The following is a 19,086-nucleotide window of genomic DNA, read 5'->3' as shown; positions in this document are numbered from 1 at the left end:
TGGGCCAATCGTGAAATAGTGATTAATACTCAGAATCAGAACATATGTTATATGGTAGTGAAAAAGTATTTTGGTGGCATTATCTATGAGATCTTTCATGATTCGATATTTGGCACTACTGCTATTGACATTACTGAAGTTTGTCTTATATGCGTGTGTTGCTGTACACCTAAATATGTAAGTCTAATAAACCTATTACTTTTCTATTTGTGTTTGTTTTATTTATATGCCTGTATCTTACCGCAGAGTAGATAACTAGTTCAATTGTCTCCATTGGAAACACTCCTAAGGAATCTGATAATCCCACGAAGTATGTCTACGCTCCTGGATTGATGGCTCCCCAGCCTAATTAACCACCTCACAAGGAAATTCAAATTTAATATTTAATCTATTTTATTTTCTTCCATAAGAAGTGGCGCGGTCACCGATTTATCTTACCCCCATTATAGTTGGCGCGATTGTAAATTCCCCCGGTAGAAGTGGCGCAATTCATAGCGTTACAAGAGCGACGCAAAATAATTAACAACACAAGTGGCGCAAACCTTAATGGTACAAGTGGCGCGGTCCTAAACGGCGCAACAGAAGTACGCCCAAAATAAAAAAATAGCTGCAAAAATAGAGCTTTTAATGAAAAAAAGAGAAAGATAAAGAATCTAAAGAAAATGATCAGAAATTACGCATGTGCTATACATCTTCGGGCGAATTATCACACTTTCCGGCACAAACACACAAAACATCACAAAATCGAAGAAGGCATTTACAGTTCTTGGTGCACTTTTTCCTACATTCACAAAAGAGTTGTGAATATTCCGACGGAAGCAAGGAAGCGCTTGAAACAACAGGAAAAATAACTTATCCAGAAAATTGTCATCCATATCTTAAAGGGCTTGGCAGACATGGTCTTGCAATCAATGAGGCATTCCAGATTGCAAATCGGTAGAAAGAATGCTTAGAGTCATCCATTAATGCCCCCTCTATAGCAGGCAATACTTTTAGGACGTTCTTATGAGGGTACAAGTGTGGTCGTGAATCACTGAGAAAATACTGATAAGGATCCCTTCCATAAGCGCTGATTGTCACCTTTCTAGCAATATTTTGGAAGGAGAGCTTATTGGCTTTTTTGAAGGTTTAATCTCTCAACATCTGTATTGCACGTTGAATCTCCATGTACAGACTGCTCTTCTTGGCGGACGCTAAGAATGTTCGTTTTCCTTTGGATAAAAAGTAACTCGTTGTGTCACACTCCGAAATTCTGTGAATGAACTCTAGGGAGTTAAACATTTGCTTCTCCGTTCTCTGAAACAAAAGATCAATGGGGACATAATGATTTGGAAACTTCACAAGGAGTGGAGGCACAACATTCTCCCCAGGAAAAATGTTCTGGAGACAAGGGAATTGGTCCACTAGTATCTCAACTACATCAGTATCATAATTACAAACAGTCATCCTTTCAAAGCCGTTTCTGAAGCAAAAAGGAGCGTGCAGACCTATTCTGGTGTCCGCTTCCTCATGTGTGCTATACTGAAATTTCTCAAAAATGTAGGAATAAGCATCCTGACAGAGAAACACAGCTCTCATCTTGCCTTCAAATCCTCCAAACACCCATATATACCGGATATTAACAGTACTTAATCTGTTTAAAAAGTCCAGCGCCTGTATTTCCCATTGTTTCATAAATTGCTTTCATAAAATTATCTTTGCTCTTTGTATTTGCAACAATCTTTGTCCAGTTTCCAATTTTTAGCTCGTCGAGAAGGAGTAGACTGTCGAGCAGCGGCCACGTAACTGGTGACATCTACTGCAGTTCTTCAGAGATATACCGCCACCATTTGGATTAGTGTGACCAAACAGTCCGTCATACCTGTCACCCACGATATGAATTTCACTTGCTGTTTCATCCCTTTCAACACGGCTTTAAGCAGCCACTGGCCTCTCTCAGAAAGTCTAGCACAGTAGAGTTAACACCATTTCGAAGCGCCAACGTAGAATCCCTGAGCTAAGAAATTGAAGGAACATATGACACGGGTTTAAAGCACAGAATATTTTTAAGCTGTTTCAGTCCACTGTTAGTGCTTGAAATTATCCCACACAGGATTCTCTTCACTGTCATAAGCTCTGAAAAAACTGCGCTTTGTCCAACGGCATTCATTTTTTATCCCGATTTTCTTGAAGCAACATCCATCGGGGTTACGTTAACTTTTGAAAAGGATTTTTCATCCCCTTTGACATACTTGGCCTTCTGCTCAAGTCCTCGTTTTTCAGCTGCGAGTAAGGAGCTCGCAACCGATGGACTGGTCTGCTCATTGGTTATCACAATCATAAGGCTTTCTTCAGTTGTAGTAAAGGCGTCGGTGTGACAGTGCAATACGGACACAGCCGTTTTTACAAGCATCATCCTCTTTCCTTTAAATTTCGAGCTATCTTCGTGATGCGGAGAATCAAACTCTGGAGTTTCACCAATATTAATATGGTCATACAAAGCAGGGCTACACGGAAAGCAGGTCGTCCTCGTCTGGGTTGGAGGACGTCATAAAGAAAGATTTAAAGGAAATGGGAACTTCGTGGGCGGGAGTAAAAAGGGAGGCTTTGAATAGATTGGAGTGGAGGAAAAGCGTGGGTAGCTGTGTTGGCCTCAGGCGGCTTGGTGCTGCGGTGAGTTGTTGTTAGTTTAGTTTTCATACAACGCAGACGAAACTGAGGCAACAAAAGGTAGGGTATTAATCCACTTTGTGACTGCTAGTTGGCTTGTTGTAACACCTGCCAGACCAGAATTTCTTTTCGAATCAAGATTTATGGTGGATTCAACAGTATGATCCGGCGGCACGAGGTTAAACTAGCCTGGTCGCCTTTTCACATTGAATAGGCCTCTTTCAAATAAGTCTTGCACTTCATCTGGCAGATTCCTCATCTCCTAGATATACTCTATCAGACACTTTGCATACTTGTGATGGCCTGCAGCTACAATGAAGCGTATTTTTAACTTGGCACCTAGAAGGTGGTCAAACCAGCAGCCAGAGCGCTCACCATGATGGAACTACCAGAAAACAATCATCAACTTCTTGTACTGCTTCCAAAACTTGTGATTTTGATTACTGTCTCGAGAGCCTTCAAATTTTTCCAGCCATGGAGATAAAAGCTCTAGTTTCTCCTTGACTGCTTCAACAACACCAGCAAAATTGTCAGAATTTTTAGATCTCTGAAGAACACTACTAAGCTCTTCAAGAATTGTTGCACAACCATCATGTTCCTGTGGAGTGAACCTGCTGCAAAAACCAATATCAGCTATTTCACTTAACAGTTAGTCAGCCCTTTGTTGGCTTTAAAATCTTCGATTATCAACAAAGTGATGATATTGACGTTCGTGGAATGAGATCGCATTGCTAGGTAGCGCACCCGTGAAATTTCTGCTAGGTGCATAAGTGTAGCGCAAAGAGTGTCCGATCGCGGAAAGATCTGGGTCACATCGGGGGAGTTAGGGGGGGGGGGAGAGAACTTTAAAAAATACTGAGTATTGCACAGAGTATAACTATTTCACGCTAATGTCGATCAGTTGAAGAATTCGCAAATTCTTAATGCTTGCAACTGCAAATTAAAGCAAAGTAGATGTGAAAAGTAGAGACGAGATATAATACTCCCCCCCCCCCTTCTCTTGAAATCCCTCATTAGTGGAATTAGATCTTAAATTGCACTCGTGGAGAGATATATTACCAGACAAAATGCTCAAAAAAACTCCCCAGAATAAAAATATACCCAATCTTTGTTTTTTTCCTATTTCTATAGACATTCTCTTTTTGCCACTGGTCCATGGACTTTTTATTGCGCCATCAATTAGTCGTGTTCAGTGTTTGTTTCTGCCCAGGATTTTACGTCCAAAACTTTTTTAGCTTTTTTAATCCTGGCAAATATTTTTTAGCGATCTTTCTTTATCGTGGGTCCTTGACTATTATGTACGGAATGATTTCTCTTCTTTTTAAGTCTTAATTTTGATCTTTACTTTGAGTTGGAAAAACTTGTTTTTATTTATATTTAATTTCTGGTCGTTTTTCAAACCAAGCCCAGACCTGAACAAAATATGACGTGGGCTAACGACCCAATATGCCCCCGATTTCTTGCTGTTAAATTGTATACATCTACATCTGTGAAATGATTGGTAGCGTCCTGCTCTTTCCGTGTTTCTGCTTGAAAAGGAAAATTTTGGATTGTAACTAAAATTTCGACAAAATTTGAATATATAGTAAACATTTCCAATGAACAGCAGTTTTGTCGAATAAGTTCTTAACAATAATTTTTCTGAACAATTTGAGATGCACAGATAGGGGTATTATTCATATGGATAGAAACTCTGTATAAAATTTTATTTCTACACAGCTGGTTATTGTGACCTCTACAATGAGGTTCTCAGGTGCTTGAGCACACTCTATGCATTTGTTTAAATACATTGAAATCTTGTATATTATAGGCAGCGCAATAGCACTGCCTGAGTAAAGAGCGATATGGGCACAATGTGTTATTTATTTTTTTTTGGTCTTAGACTAGGGCACTTCGTATCGAAGGAATCGTCGTAGAAACTTCGAAAAGGGCGCATTTGATTGGAAATGGGGATGGCTAATGCCCTTATTAATAGTCAAAAGGGATTGGAAGGCAACTAACACCCCTTCCACGCCCACCAGTTCCCCAAACACATCCAATCAAAATTTTGAGATAACCATTTTGTTCAGTGTAGTTGATTTCCAGATACAAATTATATTTTTGAGGAGGACCCTCCCCCACAGCCCTCAGGGCAAGGATTGTAAATTATGCCTTGGCGGCTTATAAGGTTTTTATAGAAAGCGTTGTTATAGGAATTTCAAAAAAGGCTCATTCGATTAGAAGTTGAAAGGGCTAGTGTCCTTTTTAATAGTCAAAAGTGATTGAAGGGCAACTAACACCTCTCTCACGGCCACCTTTTCCCCAAACACATTCAATCAAAATTTTGAGATAGAAATTTTGTTCAATATAGTTGAAAGTTCTGAAAATTAGGTCATTGAGGATCAACCCCCCCCCCCCAGTCCTCAGGGCAAAGGTTGTGAGTTATGCCCTGGGGGCATATAAGGTTTTATAGAAAGCGTTGTTGTAGAAACTTCAAAATGGGCTCATTTGATTGGAAATTGAAATGGCTAGTGCCCTTTTTAATAGTCGAAAATGATTAGAAGGCAACTAATAGCCCTTCCATGTCCAACATATATCTAAGCACAACCAATCATAATACTTAAATATCTATTTTGTGAAAATTCGTTAAAACGTTCAGAAACTGGATTTTTCAGGATAACACCCTCCCCACAGCCCTCAGAGCAAGGTTTTCGAGCTAAGCCGTGGGGGCATATAAGTTTTTTATTAAAAGCTTTGTCGTAGCAACTTGAAAAAGGGCTCATTCGATTGGAAATTTAAAGGGGTAGTCCCCTTTTTAATAGTCGAAAGTGATTGGAGGGCAACTAACCCCCTTCTCAAGCCGACCTTTTCCCCAAACACATCCATTCAAAATTTTTAGATAGCCATTTTGTTCAACGTAGTTAATAGTTTTAGAAATTAGGTCTTTGAGGATGATAACCCCCCTCAGAGCCTTCAATGCAAGGGCCGTAAGTTATGCCCTGGGGGAAATATAAGGTTTTTATAGATAGTGATGTTGTTGAAACTTCAAAAAGGGCTCATTCGATTGGAAATTAGAAGGGCCCGTTCCCTTTTTAATAGTCGAAAGTGATTGAAGGACCACTAACACCCCTCGCACACCCACCATTTCCCCATACACATCCAATCACAATTTTGAAATAGCCATTTTCTTCGACGTAGTTAAAAAGTCCGGAAATTCTGTTTTTGAGGATGACACTCCCCCCACAGCCCTCTGGACAAGGGTGTAAGTTATGCCCTAGGGGCATATAAGATTTTGTTTATAGAATCCGTTGTCGTAAAAACTTCAAAAAGGAATCATTCGATTGGAAATTGAAACGGCTAGTGCCCTTTTTAATAGTCGAAAGTGATTGGAGGGCAAGTAACCCCCTCTCACGTCCACCATTTCCCCAAACACATCCAATCAAAATTTTGAAACATTCATTTTATTCAATGTATTTGAAAGGTCCGGAAATTATATCTTTGAGGATGACACTCCACACACACACCTCAGGGCAAGGGTTCTAAGTTATGTCCTGGGTGCATATGAGGTTTTTATAGAAAGCGTTGCCGTAGAAACTTCACAAAGAAGTCATTCGACTGGAAATTGAAAGGGCTAGTGCCCTTTTTAATAGTTGGAAGGGATTGGAGGATAACTAATTCCCCTCTCACGCCCACCATTTCCCCAAACACATCCAATAAAAATTTTGACATAATAAATTTGTTCAACGTAGTTGAAAGTTCTGGAAATTAGGTATTTGACGATGCCCCCCCCCCCCCTCTTCAGGGCAAGGGTTGTAATTTATGCCCTGGGGGCATATAAGGTTTTTATTGAAAGCATTGTCGTAGAAACTTCAAAAGGGCTCACTCGATTGAAAATTTAAAGGGATAGTGCCTTTTTAATAGTTGAAAGTGATTTTAGAGCAACAAACGGCCCTCTCATGTCCACCATTTCCCCAAACATATCAAATCACAATTTTGAGATAGCTATTTTGTCTAACGTCGTTGAAAGTTCTGGAAATTAAGTCCTTGACGATGACAAATCCTTCACAGCCCTCAGGGCAAGGGTTGTAATTTATGCCCTGGGGGCATGTAAGGTGTTTATAGAAAGCGTTGTCGTAGAAACTCTAAAAGGGCTCATCCGATTAGAAATTGAAAGGGCTAGTGCCCTTTTTAAAAGTCGAAAGTGACTGGAAGGCTTGACATTTTTATAGTAAATATCGATGTGGGTACAATGTATTTTTTTTTTTTTTTTTAAACCATGGTACTTCATATCGCAGGAGTTGTCGTAGGAACTTCGAAAAGGGCTCATTCGATTGAAAATAGAAAGGCCTGATGCCCTTTTTACTAGTCGAGAGTGATTGGTGGGCAACTAATCCCCCTCCCACGCACACTCCCATTTGCCCATTATGTTTAAAAACTAAATGTTGCCTCAAGATTAAATCAAAATGCACTGTGTTAATGCTAATTCCCAATAAGGAATCTCAGTTGTATCCCAAAAACGACTGAGGGTAATATGTTCAAACTTTCGGGGCTACTTCTGCTCTCAAAATTTAACCAAATCAAAATAGCGTAAGTATATCCAAGCTATCAAAGAAAATAAACAGATTTTTTTGCGAATGATATCAAGTTTTCTTTTTCAGGTCAACTAGAGGAGGTATGAAACTAAATTAAACACTACTATTTGTGTCCAGATTTAAAAAAAATGTATGTTGTTTAAAAGGGTGTATGTTGTTAAAAATTGCTGAATATTTTTCTCCAGCATAATAATAGCAGGCCAAACTAAAAAGTCTTTAAAAAAACGAAAAGATTTAAAGCATTATTTTCTTTTTCCCTGAAAAGACTATGTCAATATAAAACGAACAGAAATTAATTTAAAAAAAACTTTTTCCACAAAGTAACTTTTTCAAAGAAAAGTAAAGAACTCCATTAAACCAAAAATGAGCAAAAATAAACTCAAATAATCTACCAAGTGTGAAACTACTACAAATCAGCATCGATAAATAAATGAAACCCAAAACGAACAGAAATTACAATAAATAACCGAGTCAAACTCAAAACGAGCAGAAATTAACATGAGTAGGGCTCAGAACCTCTATGCCTTCCCAAGGCCAGATTATAATTTGCACTTTACTGAAAAAAATAGAAATGAATGGGCATTTTCAGTGTAATATACATATACTGATATTTAGCAATCAAGATATTAATATTATTTGTTAAAATTATAAAAGTAAAAACATTTATATTTTTTCAGTAAAGTGCAAATTATGTTCTGGCCTTGGGAAGGCTTAAGGGTTTTGAGCCCTACTCGCGTTATTTTTTGCTCATTTTGAGTTTGACTCGGTTATTTATTTCAATTTCTGTTCGTTCTGGGTTTCATTTATTTATAGATGCTGATTTGTGGTAGTTTCACGCTTGGTAGATTATTTGATTTTATTTTTGCTCATTTTTGGTGATCTTTGTTCTGGGAAAAAAAAAATCCAAATTTTTGTTGATAGGAGCTTGAAACCTCTATAGGGGAGTTATCTGATATGCTGAACGTAATGGTATGATTTTCATTAAGATCATTTTGATTTTTGGGGGTGCTTCCCCCCTTTTTCGAAAATCGGGCAAATTTTCTCAGGCTTTTAATGTGTAACATCAAACTTAATGAAATTTAAATATTAGGAATCAGCATAAACAGCCAATTCCTTTGATGCATTAAATGTTGGCAAAATTCCTTTCTTTTTTAGATTTTTGGTTACTATTGCGCCGAGTCGCTTCTTACTTGCAGTTCGTTACAGCAAACTGCTTGATGGAAGCAATAGTTGTTGTTCCTTTGAAGTTTCATGTTCGGTCTTTACTTTTATCAGAAAAACTTTGTTTTGTTGAATTAATTATATTTTAAAAGCCGACAGCAAGTAGTCTTGTTAATCGGGTTAGTAACCCATACCAACGATTTGGTGTTATCAATCAATTCTTGAAAGTTTTCAGCTAACGTTTTACTCGGTTGAAATTATTTCCAGGTTCCAAGTTTTAGTTTCCAATATGCGTTGTTTCCAAGTTGTAATATAGTTTTGTATTTTCAGTACCCAATTCAAAGGTTTTTAGCGAAGTATTGGCCCTCTTACCAAGAAAAATACGAGATTGAACTTCACAAACTGTTTCAAGAAGACTACAAAAGAAGAATGAGGCAAGTTGTATCCTTTGATTTTGTCTCTAATTAATGTCGGTTTTCTCATCTATTGTAGAAAAAGTTTTTATTGTCGACACCATTTATTATTTAGTTCATAGAAAGAACTTAAGGTCTCATTTTTTTTTTCTTTATTTGAACATTTTAAATTTGTTTAATAGTTTTTATAACTTATAAAATTGTTGAATCAGGCCAATCCAGACGGAGTCGTTCCTTCTTAAAAAATCCCTAATTCGTAGAAAAGTGACCTCAAAGAACTTTTTGCATGACTTGAAAGCTGTTTTTAACCCTTTTAACATATTAACACTTTTAAATCAAATTTATTTGCAAAAATATCCTCTTGTTCTGTTTGAACCCAAACTAAGTAAACTCGATACCATTTGGGGTAACACAGCAGGATTAAGGAAACATCTTTCAAAAGCTTTATTGGCCAAGTTACAATAATGAGCTGAAAAGAGGACCGTAGAAAAGACTACGCCTTCGACTTGTGTTTCTTAATTTATAGAAGCTACTGATTGACATGAAGTTTGGTTCAAGTCTAATATATGCTAGACCTTCTTGTCCTTAATTGTGTTTGAAATTTTTATATCTGTGTTTGCCTTTCCAAGAGGTAAATTTTATTAAAAGAAAAGGATTCGTAATTCATCTCGTAAAGAAAATGACAATCATAAAAAGTTCCGTTGGTTCGTAAAGAAAAAATTTTGTCGCTGAAACTGGGAATTTTGTTTCTAGAACGAGATTTAACTAACTTGATATAGAAAATTTAACCCCCATAAATTAAGAGTGTTAATATATTGTCTATTATTATTGATGCTAACAATTGCAGATAATATAATTTTATTATAGTCTTAAGGAGGTCAGTACTACATGCGGATCATTTCATGTTATTACTTCTCTTTTCTCACCGTCATTAGAGATAGCAAAATATTGACACTTCATTTCAGGACAAGAAAGTTTATTCCTAGACAACCTTCTAGCGTTGACTATGCAAAGAGCCATGTACCTCCTATTTATTTGTTTCTTCTTTTTTTATGACCACTTCGTATGTAAAAGGTGGTCTTAGAAAGCTGGAAGGGGGCTCAATTGATTGAAAATTAAAATCTTTATTGCTCTTTTGAAGAGTTAAAAATGGTTAGACAGCAACCAACCGCCCTCCCGTGTACTTTTCTGCTACTCAATCCCCTCTCCCTCCTGATATCGGACTTTTCATTGAACTTAAAAGGAAACTAATAAGCTTGCCTCCGTAGATAACATAACTTCCAAAGCCCAAGAAACAAGTGACGTAAATTATGCTAATTGCTGACTGTATACCCAAAGGTTTTGTCGTGAAAAATTGGGGTATGTTTGATCTTGAGGGTCCGATTTGCTCGAAACTATCCGGGATCATTCTCTAGCTTTGTTGGGAGGGTGTCCGAGAAACGTTTCGTCTCTAATCAGTTTGATCCTTACAGTCTTATGTACTTGGCCAAGAGAAACCTGATGCACCAAACGAAAATTATTTCGGGGACTCGGACATCGCAAAAGAAAGGACCCAAAGAAGGTCTAAAACTTTTTTTTTTTCTGATCGAAACGAAAATTGTATCTTCAAGTCCTTGAACTAAGGAAATCTCTATGCAGAAGGGTTTAATAATAAAAAAAAAAAAATATCAGTTCCCCTAAAATAGGGCCCGATAAGGGCTCATTTTTGCTCTAAACGGCTTGGAACTACATAAGTCACAAGGCAAAGGGTACCCTAATATGCAAAAGTATTTTTCGTTTGGGGAAATAAGCCCCCCTCCCTCCTTCCTCTAAAAAAAGGCCCATTTTCCTATTTGTTTAAACATATTCTTAATTGTTGGGCCATGGAGATCCCAATTTGAAAATAAAATTTGAAGAAAAAATTGAAAATAAAATTTGGTTCAAGCTGAAAAAACTTGGTCCAGAGTTTTTGTTTTTCCGTTAGCTCGAAACTTGTTTTTCGATTAGTATCTGGGTCATAGGACCCCTATACACAACAAAAGATGAACGAAAGAATATTAGTTATCTTAAAAATGCAGTTCTAAAAAGAATCCAATCAACTTATTTTTCTTAAAGGCTAGAACCCAAGGCGCAAATCCCTGGCTCCAACTTAGACTGAAATCACAAAACTCCAAGTTATAGCAGTTACTATTAAATTATGTTCGTAAATACACATCCTATTCTCGGTATGACTATTACTTTTGAGTGATTTTAAAGGACCGTTCAGGGAACACCATACGAAAAGGTCGGGATCTGCCACTTAGAATGGATTTACTTTTATGAATACAAATTAACGTTCGTAAGATAGCATAAGAATAACTTCATTTCGATTTATACTATCCCAGTTGAAAACTATTTTATTGAATTAAAGCATTTTACATAAGAATAATATATAAAAATGTGTTTGGTATCATTGAGACAAAGCTTCCAGTCAATTCAAAGAAAATAGTTTCGAAACTGACAGCTTTGATTCTAAGGGATGTTGCGTGCAGTAAAACTTTGCAAAAATTTTCAGTACAAATTAACTCAATCCAGTTTTCCGTATTGGAAATTGATTTTATTCCCAAATCATTGTTTGTCGTAAGATGCGGAATTTATTTGAAAATTGGCTGGTAACGTGGAGTAAAAGGAGAACTAATGGAAATTAATCATGACGGTTCCTAATGGGAATTGGGCCAGTAGTTAGTATTTGTGTTATTTTTTTAATATTTCCCTGTACTGCAGTATTTCTTGGGAGCCAGTGTTGTAAGTTATTTTCTTTACTTTATTAATTCAACTGCGCAGTGCGTCACTGTTTGCAGTGTTCATATGAGAGGCATGTTAAACCAATAAAGACCTGACTCTCAGCTTTCTATTTTCTTCGATCTAAGTTTTTGAAATATTCCAGCCAGCTTAGAATACGTTTCTATTACAAAAAAAAACGATTATGTAATAACGGTGTCAACCAAGTAATTGCTCAACTTTCATCTGAAGGTTGACGTCGCTATTTTTTCGTTAGTCTCGTTTTACCTTTACTGAATCTCACTTTTTAAAGTATAAATGTTGCAAGGAGACTAAAGAGGGCATTACTATGCATTTTTATTTTTTTCGAAACTAATCTAATATCTGCATATTAACCTAGTCCTTTACTGTTGCTTTATGTTACGCAGAAAATAAAAACAACCGCTTTTTCCTAGGGGGGGGGTTACTTATGTTTTCTTTTATTTTCTTCCAGTCTAACTTACTGCATATTAACCTAGTCATAGTTATCGTGTAGGTAACAAAAGTAGTTTACATAAAGAGACTTTTCCCGCTCCCAGAAAATTTTATGTTGGATCCAAGCAAGCCTGGATTTATTTATTAGAATCCAAGTCTTAATAATCTTAAAAAAAGTTTGTTTTTAGTTAATCTGATGCTGCCGATACAGTGCCAACTGGTGCTATTAGTTTTTGTTTCTCTTGAATACGGATTAAAGTACCAAAGTTGGTGCACCAAAGCACCAAAATACTGTTGAAGCATTTAGTACTAATGAATCTATGCATGTTACAATTTCAAATAAAAAATGTCTTGACATTAAGATCAACGATCCAAGAAGAAGCTGGGAAAGAAAGCTGTTTCTTTTCGAGTACAAATTATTTAATTGCTGCTTCTTCTTTTGAGCCAAAATACCAGTTGACACAATTTAAAACCGACCATTGTCGTGTTAATAGTTTCCGGCATAGAATTGGTAAATTTCGACCGCGGAGTAAAGCAGACACTTCAGCAGCGTTGCCAACGCGATACAATTGTACCGTTTTGGTACAATTTAGAGGTCGTGGTACAATGCGGTATATTTGAAACTTTTGTGGTACAATCCAAATTGGCGAAGTTGGTTTCGAAGATCTGTGCGAAATTATCAAGAAACAGAAATTCTCGATAATAGTTGATGAAAGCACAGACTTGAGTAACAAAAAGAGCTTTATCTTATCATATCTTATCAGTTCCCTGTAATATTTGATGTCAAGTTCAATGGCAAAATGGAATTAGTTTTTCTTTCTTGGTCTTTACAAGAGGTGTTTTTTTTTAGAATACTGGAAAAGAAAGTTGGACAACTCATGAAATCCAGAGCTGATTATAAAGGAGCTTACTATGTTCCCATGTCCGATAAGTACATCAACAGAATGCAAGCCGATATCAAGGAAGCTCATAAACATAACGAATTTCACGGTGTGTAAATTCTATTGGAATGTAGTGTACATATTTTAGACAAATATACTTTTTACTGTCTCATTTAGTGTTCTCTTTTGTCTATAATATTTTACACTCTGATGACTCAAAGATAAAAGTTTACCGGGCAAAATTGCAGGTTAGTGATGTATTGATGTCCGAATGCAAAATTATATTGCATATTTGCTAAATTGTGCACGAAGGGTAATTTGGAACAAAATAAGCATCTGCTAAATTTAAATTAACTAGTCCCACACTAGGCTGGGACTAAGTTGGGACTGCACTAACCGGTTCCAAACTTGCCTATTTTTGGGCCCAAGAGCAAGCTCAAAGAGACGGCTCCTAAATACATATAAATTTAGGTACTTGGGTGGAAAGTAACTCCCTATTTTGATTAATAAAACAATGTACATTATATTTATTTATTCTCAAAAAAATTAATCATACAAGGTAGGCATAAATGGTAAGTTATCTCTAAAATTCAATATGTGCCCCAGATCTTTCCACCATCTGCTGCAAACGATCAGGAATGGCATCCACTGACTTTCTCAGGAACTCCGCTGGGATGGTGGACATGCCTCCCTTTATTCGATCCTCCAGTTTTTCGACTGTTATTGGTTTGGAGCTGTAGACTTTTTTCTTTACCCAATCCAAAAGAAAAAAGTCACAGGGTGTCAAATCCGGGCTCCGGGATGATCATTCATGTGGACCCCGACGTCCGAACCAACGCCCCGGAAATCGAGCATCCAGCCATTCGCGGACAACAAGAGCAAAGTGTGGTGGGGCGCCATCTTGCATAAATATCAACTCGTCGATGTTCTCGCATGTGCTGACAACTGGCCAGACTCTATCACGCAACATATCAAGGTATCGTTCAGCATTCATGGTGTTGCGCAGAAGAAATGGGCCCACAACCTGATCTGAGGTGATACCACACCGTTACTTTGGGTCGATTTTGCTGTTTTTCAACTGTCATCATAGGATCCTCTCCTGCCCAGTAGTGGCAGTTGTGACGGTTGACAAAGTCTCCGACGTAAAACAAAGCCTCATCAGTCCAGAGGATGTTACGGAAGAGATGGGGCCACTCTTCATGCCAAGCCAGCATGATTTCTCCAAACTCCATGCGAATGTCACAGTCCTCATCCGAGAGTGATTGGCAGTAGTGCGGCTCCCACGCACGCCAGTTCAACTCTTTCTTGAGCACAATTCGCACTGTGTAGCGGGTGAGTCCACTTTCCCGAGCTGCCTGGCGAGTTGACTTTCCTGGACTACGCTGGAACATTGCTTGGACTGCGTGCACTGTCTCATGGGTCGTGGATGTTGAAGGGCATCCACTTCTGCAAACATCTACCACAGATCCTGTGGTCATGAGCTTCGCGTGACAGTTTCTTATTGTTTTTGGATCCACTTGGGCACGTGGTCCATGAATAGTCCGCCACCATCGTTGAACTCGTACGACAGATTGCCAAACTTCATATCGTGACGCCAGCTGGGCACGCTCCTGAAGTGTTAACTGCTGAGCCATGTTACAGTTTTATCTGAAATCAAAAACAAAACTATCAATAAAATTGTACCATTTGAGAGAACTAATCATAAAAATATGACAAAGCAGTAACAAATTATATACAATTTATAAGTAATTTAAAATAGGGAGTTACTTTCCGCCCACCCTGTACATGTGCGAAACTGAGCTGGGGGAGGGACGAAGCCCTCACTTTTGGCCATCGTCATACGGGTTGAAAATCCTTCCATGATTCAGACTCAACAAAGGGTAAAACATCCATCCTTAATGAAAATTATTTTTGACATGTTTTAATTTTAGGCTTTTTTATTTCAATTTTACAAAAGATCTGAATTCATATGCCAGGTGAGGTGGAAGACACCTGGTCTTACTGCGAGTAAAATCAAGCCTATATTTAAGCATTAGCCTCAAATTTTTAATCAGCAAGCTTGAACATCCTTATGAACCCAATTTCGGCTGAAATCGTAACTCATTTGTGAAATAAGTACTTGATTTATTTCCATTTAGGGCAGTCATACGATAACATTTAATGCAAGACCATTCCCCAAATTATCCTGAATGATCATGAATAAAAAGAGGTTAACATCTTTATATGTGTGAAGTGGGTGGGGGTGTAGGAAGGGGCATAAGCCAGAGACTGGGCACTTCAATCATGTAGATTGAAAATTCTTGGATGACGATGATTTAAATAAGCTGTGATATGTCCACAATTTGCGAAATATATAGGCTACGTGTCTTTAGGCTTTGGACATACATATTCCATATTACACAGTGTTGGATTTGTAATCAGCCAGCTCAAAGATCTTTAAATATATTCTTTTATGAAAATAAATAATTGTGCAGAGAGCTGGAGCAAGCAGGTGTCCGAGGGCCTCACTTTATGCCCTTCAACCATACAGATTGAAAGTCCATATATGACTCTAATTTAAACAAGGCGCCACATGTCCGTCTTTTTGTTCAAATATTTCTATGACCTTCCTGTCGTATATGGGTTCTTTGTATAATTTGGGGTCCTCAGATCTGGACCTGCACTTATCATGCCACCCCGAAACATATTTTGGACTTCCACTGCTTAGTGTAAAATGGCTACTATCCACTGCCAAGTACTGCTGATGGGACACACTAGACGTTGAACGGATGGGAGGTTGCCTTTTGATCAGTTTTTGGCTATTATGAGGGTATAAAACTAAGAATTTTCGAATAAGCCATAGCCATTCTCAGACTTTACAATAATAAAACAAGGGAGACATTTTTTTTTTTTTAAGTCAGCACTTTTGTGGTAACTGCAGGGCTGCCATAGGTCAAAGTTGTGAACAATTGGTTGCACGAAAATTGCCATTTTCTAAGAATATGATGACAGAAACACTAAGACGGTAAGGATTAAGCCTGATAGGTTGCCAAAAATTTTACTTTTTTGGAATTCGCCCGTGGCCAGACGAAAAGCAGAAAATCCTCGAATCGGTTGGGAAAACCTCGTAAAAAATATCTAAGGAAACCAGAAACTTAATCGGAGCAGGTTTGCCCCCTGCAGCACGAAAGTGGTATTTTAGCACTAGTTTATCATGTGCATCACGCGCTACATTGAATGACTAAAAAGTAGCACTTTCGTGCTACAACTTGTAGCACTTTGGTGCTACAATTTTTCCTTTTTGTCTTGGACGAAATAATGAGGATTGGGAAAAAGGTAGAGGAATTAACAAAAACCACGGACCACCTTTTGGCCGTATTTGTTTCAAAAAATTGGCACTAAGTTTTATATAACCAGGACCGCCTTTTTGCCGTGTTCGTTTTGAAAGATTGGCATTAAGTTTGAAACAACCAACTTTGAAACAAACATACATAAAAAGATTAAAAATCAACCTAAAACTAAGCCAAGTATATTTAAACGAACTATGCGCGTGTCGCGGTGCAAGCCATAATATGCGCAATTTTTTTTTTAACTATAGCACCGAAAATCGCTGTGTCGTCACAAACTTGGGCAATTTTAGCACTTTAGGAACTGACCGCGGTTGCAACCCTTAAACGGAGGCATTGAAGCTTTGAACAGAGTGGGGTGGAAAAGGAGCATGCACAGCTGCACTGATCTTAAAGTGACCGGGTACTGTAATGATCTTTCAAAAATAGTAGTATTAGAGGCTAGGATTTCACATTTTTATGCAAATAACCACTAAAGTTAAATACTATTAACTGTTTTAATCATTTTCGTAAGTTTTTGTTTCCCGGTCCCAATATGATCCTAAAACAAATAGTGGGTGAGTTTTTCCTTCATTCCTTCAATGACAAATTTTTTTTTCCTTTTTTCTATGTTATGTATGCTGTATTAAACTCACATAAAACAAATACAAATTTTAATGATGACAATTACATACACCTACATGTAAAGAAAACATAGGAGATATATTACATTTACCGTTTAATTTTGACAAGCCAATAACAAGTACAACAAAAAGGCAAAAAATGAAAACTAAAATCTTTTGCTCTACCCACTTCCTCCTCGTTTTATTTCAACCATGAGTGAATGTTTTATTTCGTTGTTGTTTTTTTAACCCAAATGACAGTTTCAAAACTTTTGTTTAAGCTTATCTGTTTACAAAAACAACTATGATAAAATATAATTTTTACTAAAAAAAAAAACAGCAACCCCCTTGTCTGTGCGTTTAATTTTACCCAAGAACAATCAAATTTTATATCTAATACTACAAAATATCGTACAACAAGTTCAAATACAAGCTGAGTTGAACTGAAGCAACTGGAATGTAGTTATACTCACATTTATACGAGTATTTCAAGCAAAAAAGTCACCAAAATTTTAACCAGCAAACTTTGTTCTTAGAACGAATACTAATTATTTTCATCGTTGATTGTAGCATCTGGGCATTTATCGCAAAAGTGACAATAACAAATATTCCCATTGAGTGACCACCCAGGACGATAGCCTTTGACTAAATTTCTCGAACACTAAAAGTCTGATCTTTATAACTTCCCTCTTTACTTGCGTCGTTTTCAAAAAAAAAGAAGAAAAAAAATGAAATATGTTTTGGTATGGCAAGTATTAGATACAAAAAAAGACAATACACAAAATTTTCACTCAAAACAAGAGCACTAGAAAGGCACAAAAGAAAAGCTTAATTTATTTCAAACATCTATAGCCATTGGAGAGTCAGTAGAACATATATATTCCTAGGCTCAAGTGGTTTCATATGGGAAGGGAACTTCCCTCTGGCTTGTTCACTATTTTCAACTAAAGATTAGGTTTTCAAAGTTATATAGCCTACTAAATCGGTTTAGAAAAAAGAAAACGGTTGTCAAAATTCAAAGTATCTTGACCCGCATTTAAAATATCCCAAATCTAATATGATAAAATGGCATGAGATATAAGAAAAACAAAAGAAGTCCATATATGTAGCTAAACTCCAAGCTAGACAGAAAGCATTAAATAAATAGCGAAAAAAAACTAACAAAACTTGAAAACTGTTGAACATGGAAGCATTTAAAGAAGAAATTCTTTCTTTTGAGTCGTAAAATAACAAAACAAAAATCTGGTTATACCTTCTTACTTTAAAAGGTTGAATCATACATATTTTATGGAATGTGAAATGCAGACAATAATTTCTGCTACGTACCGAATTAAAACCAAGAAAAAATAACAATTATATGAAGCAACTCACAGCTTTTAAGAAATTGGCAAAAAAAGAAATATTAGAAAACATGGCACTGGAGGGACATGGCGTGGAAGGCATCAACTAAAAAAAGGTTTGTCCACAGAAAATATTAGAAAAAATCTAAAAAATTACAGCTTGTAAATTCCTTTTTGGCATTTCAGAAAACCTGAACAATCAGAAAACATGGAAACTTCGCATTAAGTTTGGATGAGATCAATATTCCAATGATAATAATCCCCCCTCCCACATAATTATCAATATTTTTCCTATAATTTCTAAAATCGTCTATATAATTTGCCATTTTCTTGCGTTTTTCAAAATCTTTTCCCTTCCATCCTGAACTCAATTATTTTTTACATGGCTGTTTAATATCCTAATCTAGCTCAAGTAGATCTGCTCTTAGCTAATACAAAATGAAAATAAAAATTTTCGAGTATACACATCTTTCAAAATAATGGTTGGCATTGAAGATGTTTTTCTTTTTAATACAATCAGGCTACGGCAAGTCATGCAGATTATGGAAGGCATAAAGAGCATCCGTCAGTTGATAAACTTTTCTTCCATTCTCCACGACTTCTACTAAAAGCTTATTGTAGTATTCTTCTCCTTTGTTGTCCTTATTTATCTGAAATAAAACACAAAAACATACCAATAATCTAAGGGTTGTTTATACTCTAAGCTACATAACTACTATTTCATAACTGAATACCAATTTCTACTCGCAGTTATTATAAAGCAGGTGTGTGCACGGAAGCGCATTTTGAGAGAAGAGGGTTAGTGTAAACAGAAGATATTTGTATGAAATATATAGGAAATATCCCTGAACCCAAGAAATCATGTGGATACAAAAAAAAACTCACACAAAAATGGTAAATTAGATGGGAGCGTTAAACCCTTCCACTATC

The 19,086-nt window shown here is 36.8% G+C and overlaps 2 protein-coding genes across 2 annotated transcripts in view; one reads left to right on the top strand and one right to left on the bottom strand.

Annotated features, from left to right (window-relative positions):
- The window catches only part of ND-SGDH (NADH dehydrogenase (ubiquinone) SGDH subunit), a 72,584-nt gene extending 59,524 nt beyond the window's left edge, over nt 1-13,060 (top strand). Inside the window, exons 3-4 of the mRNA XM_089090663.1 lie at nt 8,712-8,815; nt 12,858-13,060. Of these exons, the coding sequence (XP_088946789.1) occupies nt 8,712-8,815; nt 12,858-13,005 (252 nt within the window). The 3' untranslated portion in view covers nt 13,006-13,060. The remainder of the gene's footprint in view (nt 1-8,711; nt 8,816-12,857) is intronic.
- Nucleotides 13,061-14,565: 1,505 nt separating this feature from the next.
- Nucleotides 14,566-19,086, bottom strand: part of LOC148951143 (ceramide-1-phosphate transfer protein) — a 123,756-nt gene continuing 119,235 nt past the window's right edge. The window contains exon 4 of the mRNA XM_089090661.1: nt 14,566-18,806. Within this exon, the coding sequence (XP_088946787.1) occupies nt 18,678-18,806 (129 nt within the window). The 3' untranslated portion in view covers nt 14,566-18,677. The remainder of the gene's footprint in view (nt 18,807-19,086) is intronic.

The sequence above is a fragment of the Artemia sp. Qi Xiang Cuo genome, chromosome 6, assembly GCF_049724085.1.
Source record: "Artemia sp. Qi Xiang Cuo chromosome 6, ASM4972408v1, whole genome shotgun sequence".
NCBI lineage: Eukaryota > Metazoa > Arthropoda > Branchiopoda > Anostraca > Artemiidae > Artemia > Artemia sp. Qi Xiang Cuo.
The sequence above is the reverse complement of the archived record's forward strand: the minus strand, read 5'-3'. Positions and strand labels throughout refer to the sequence as shown.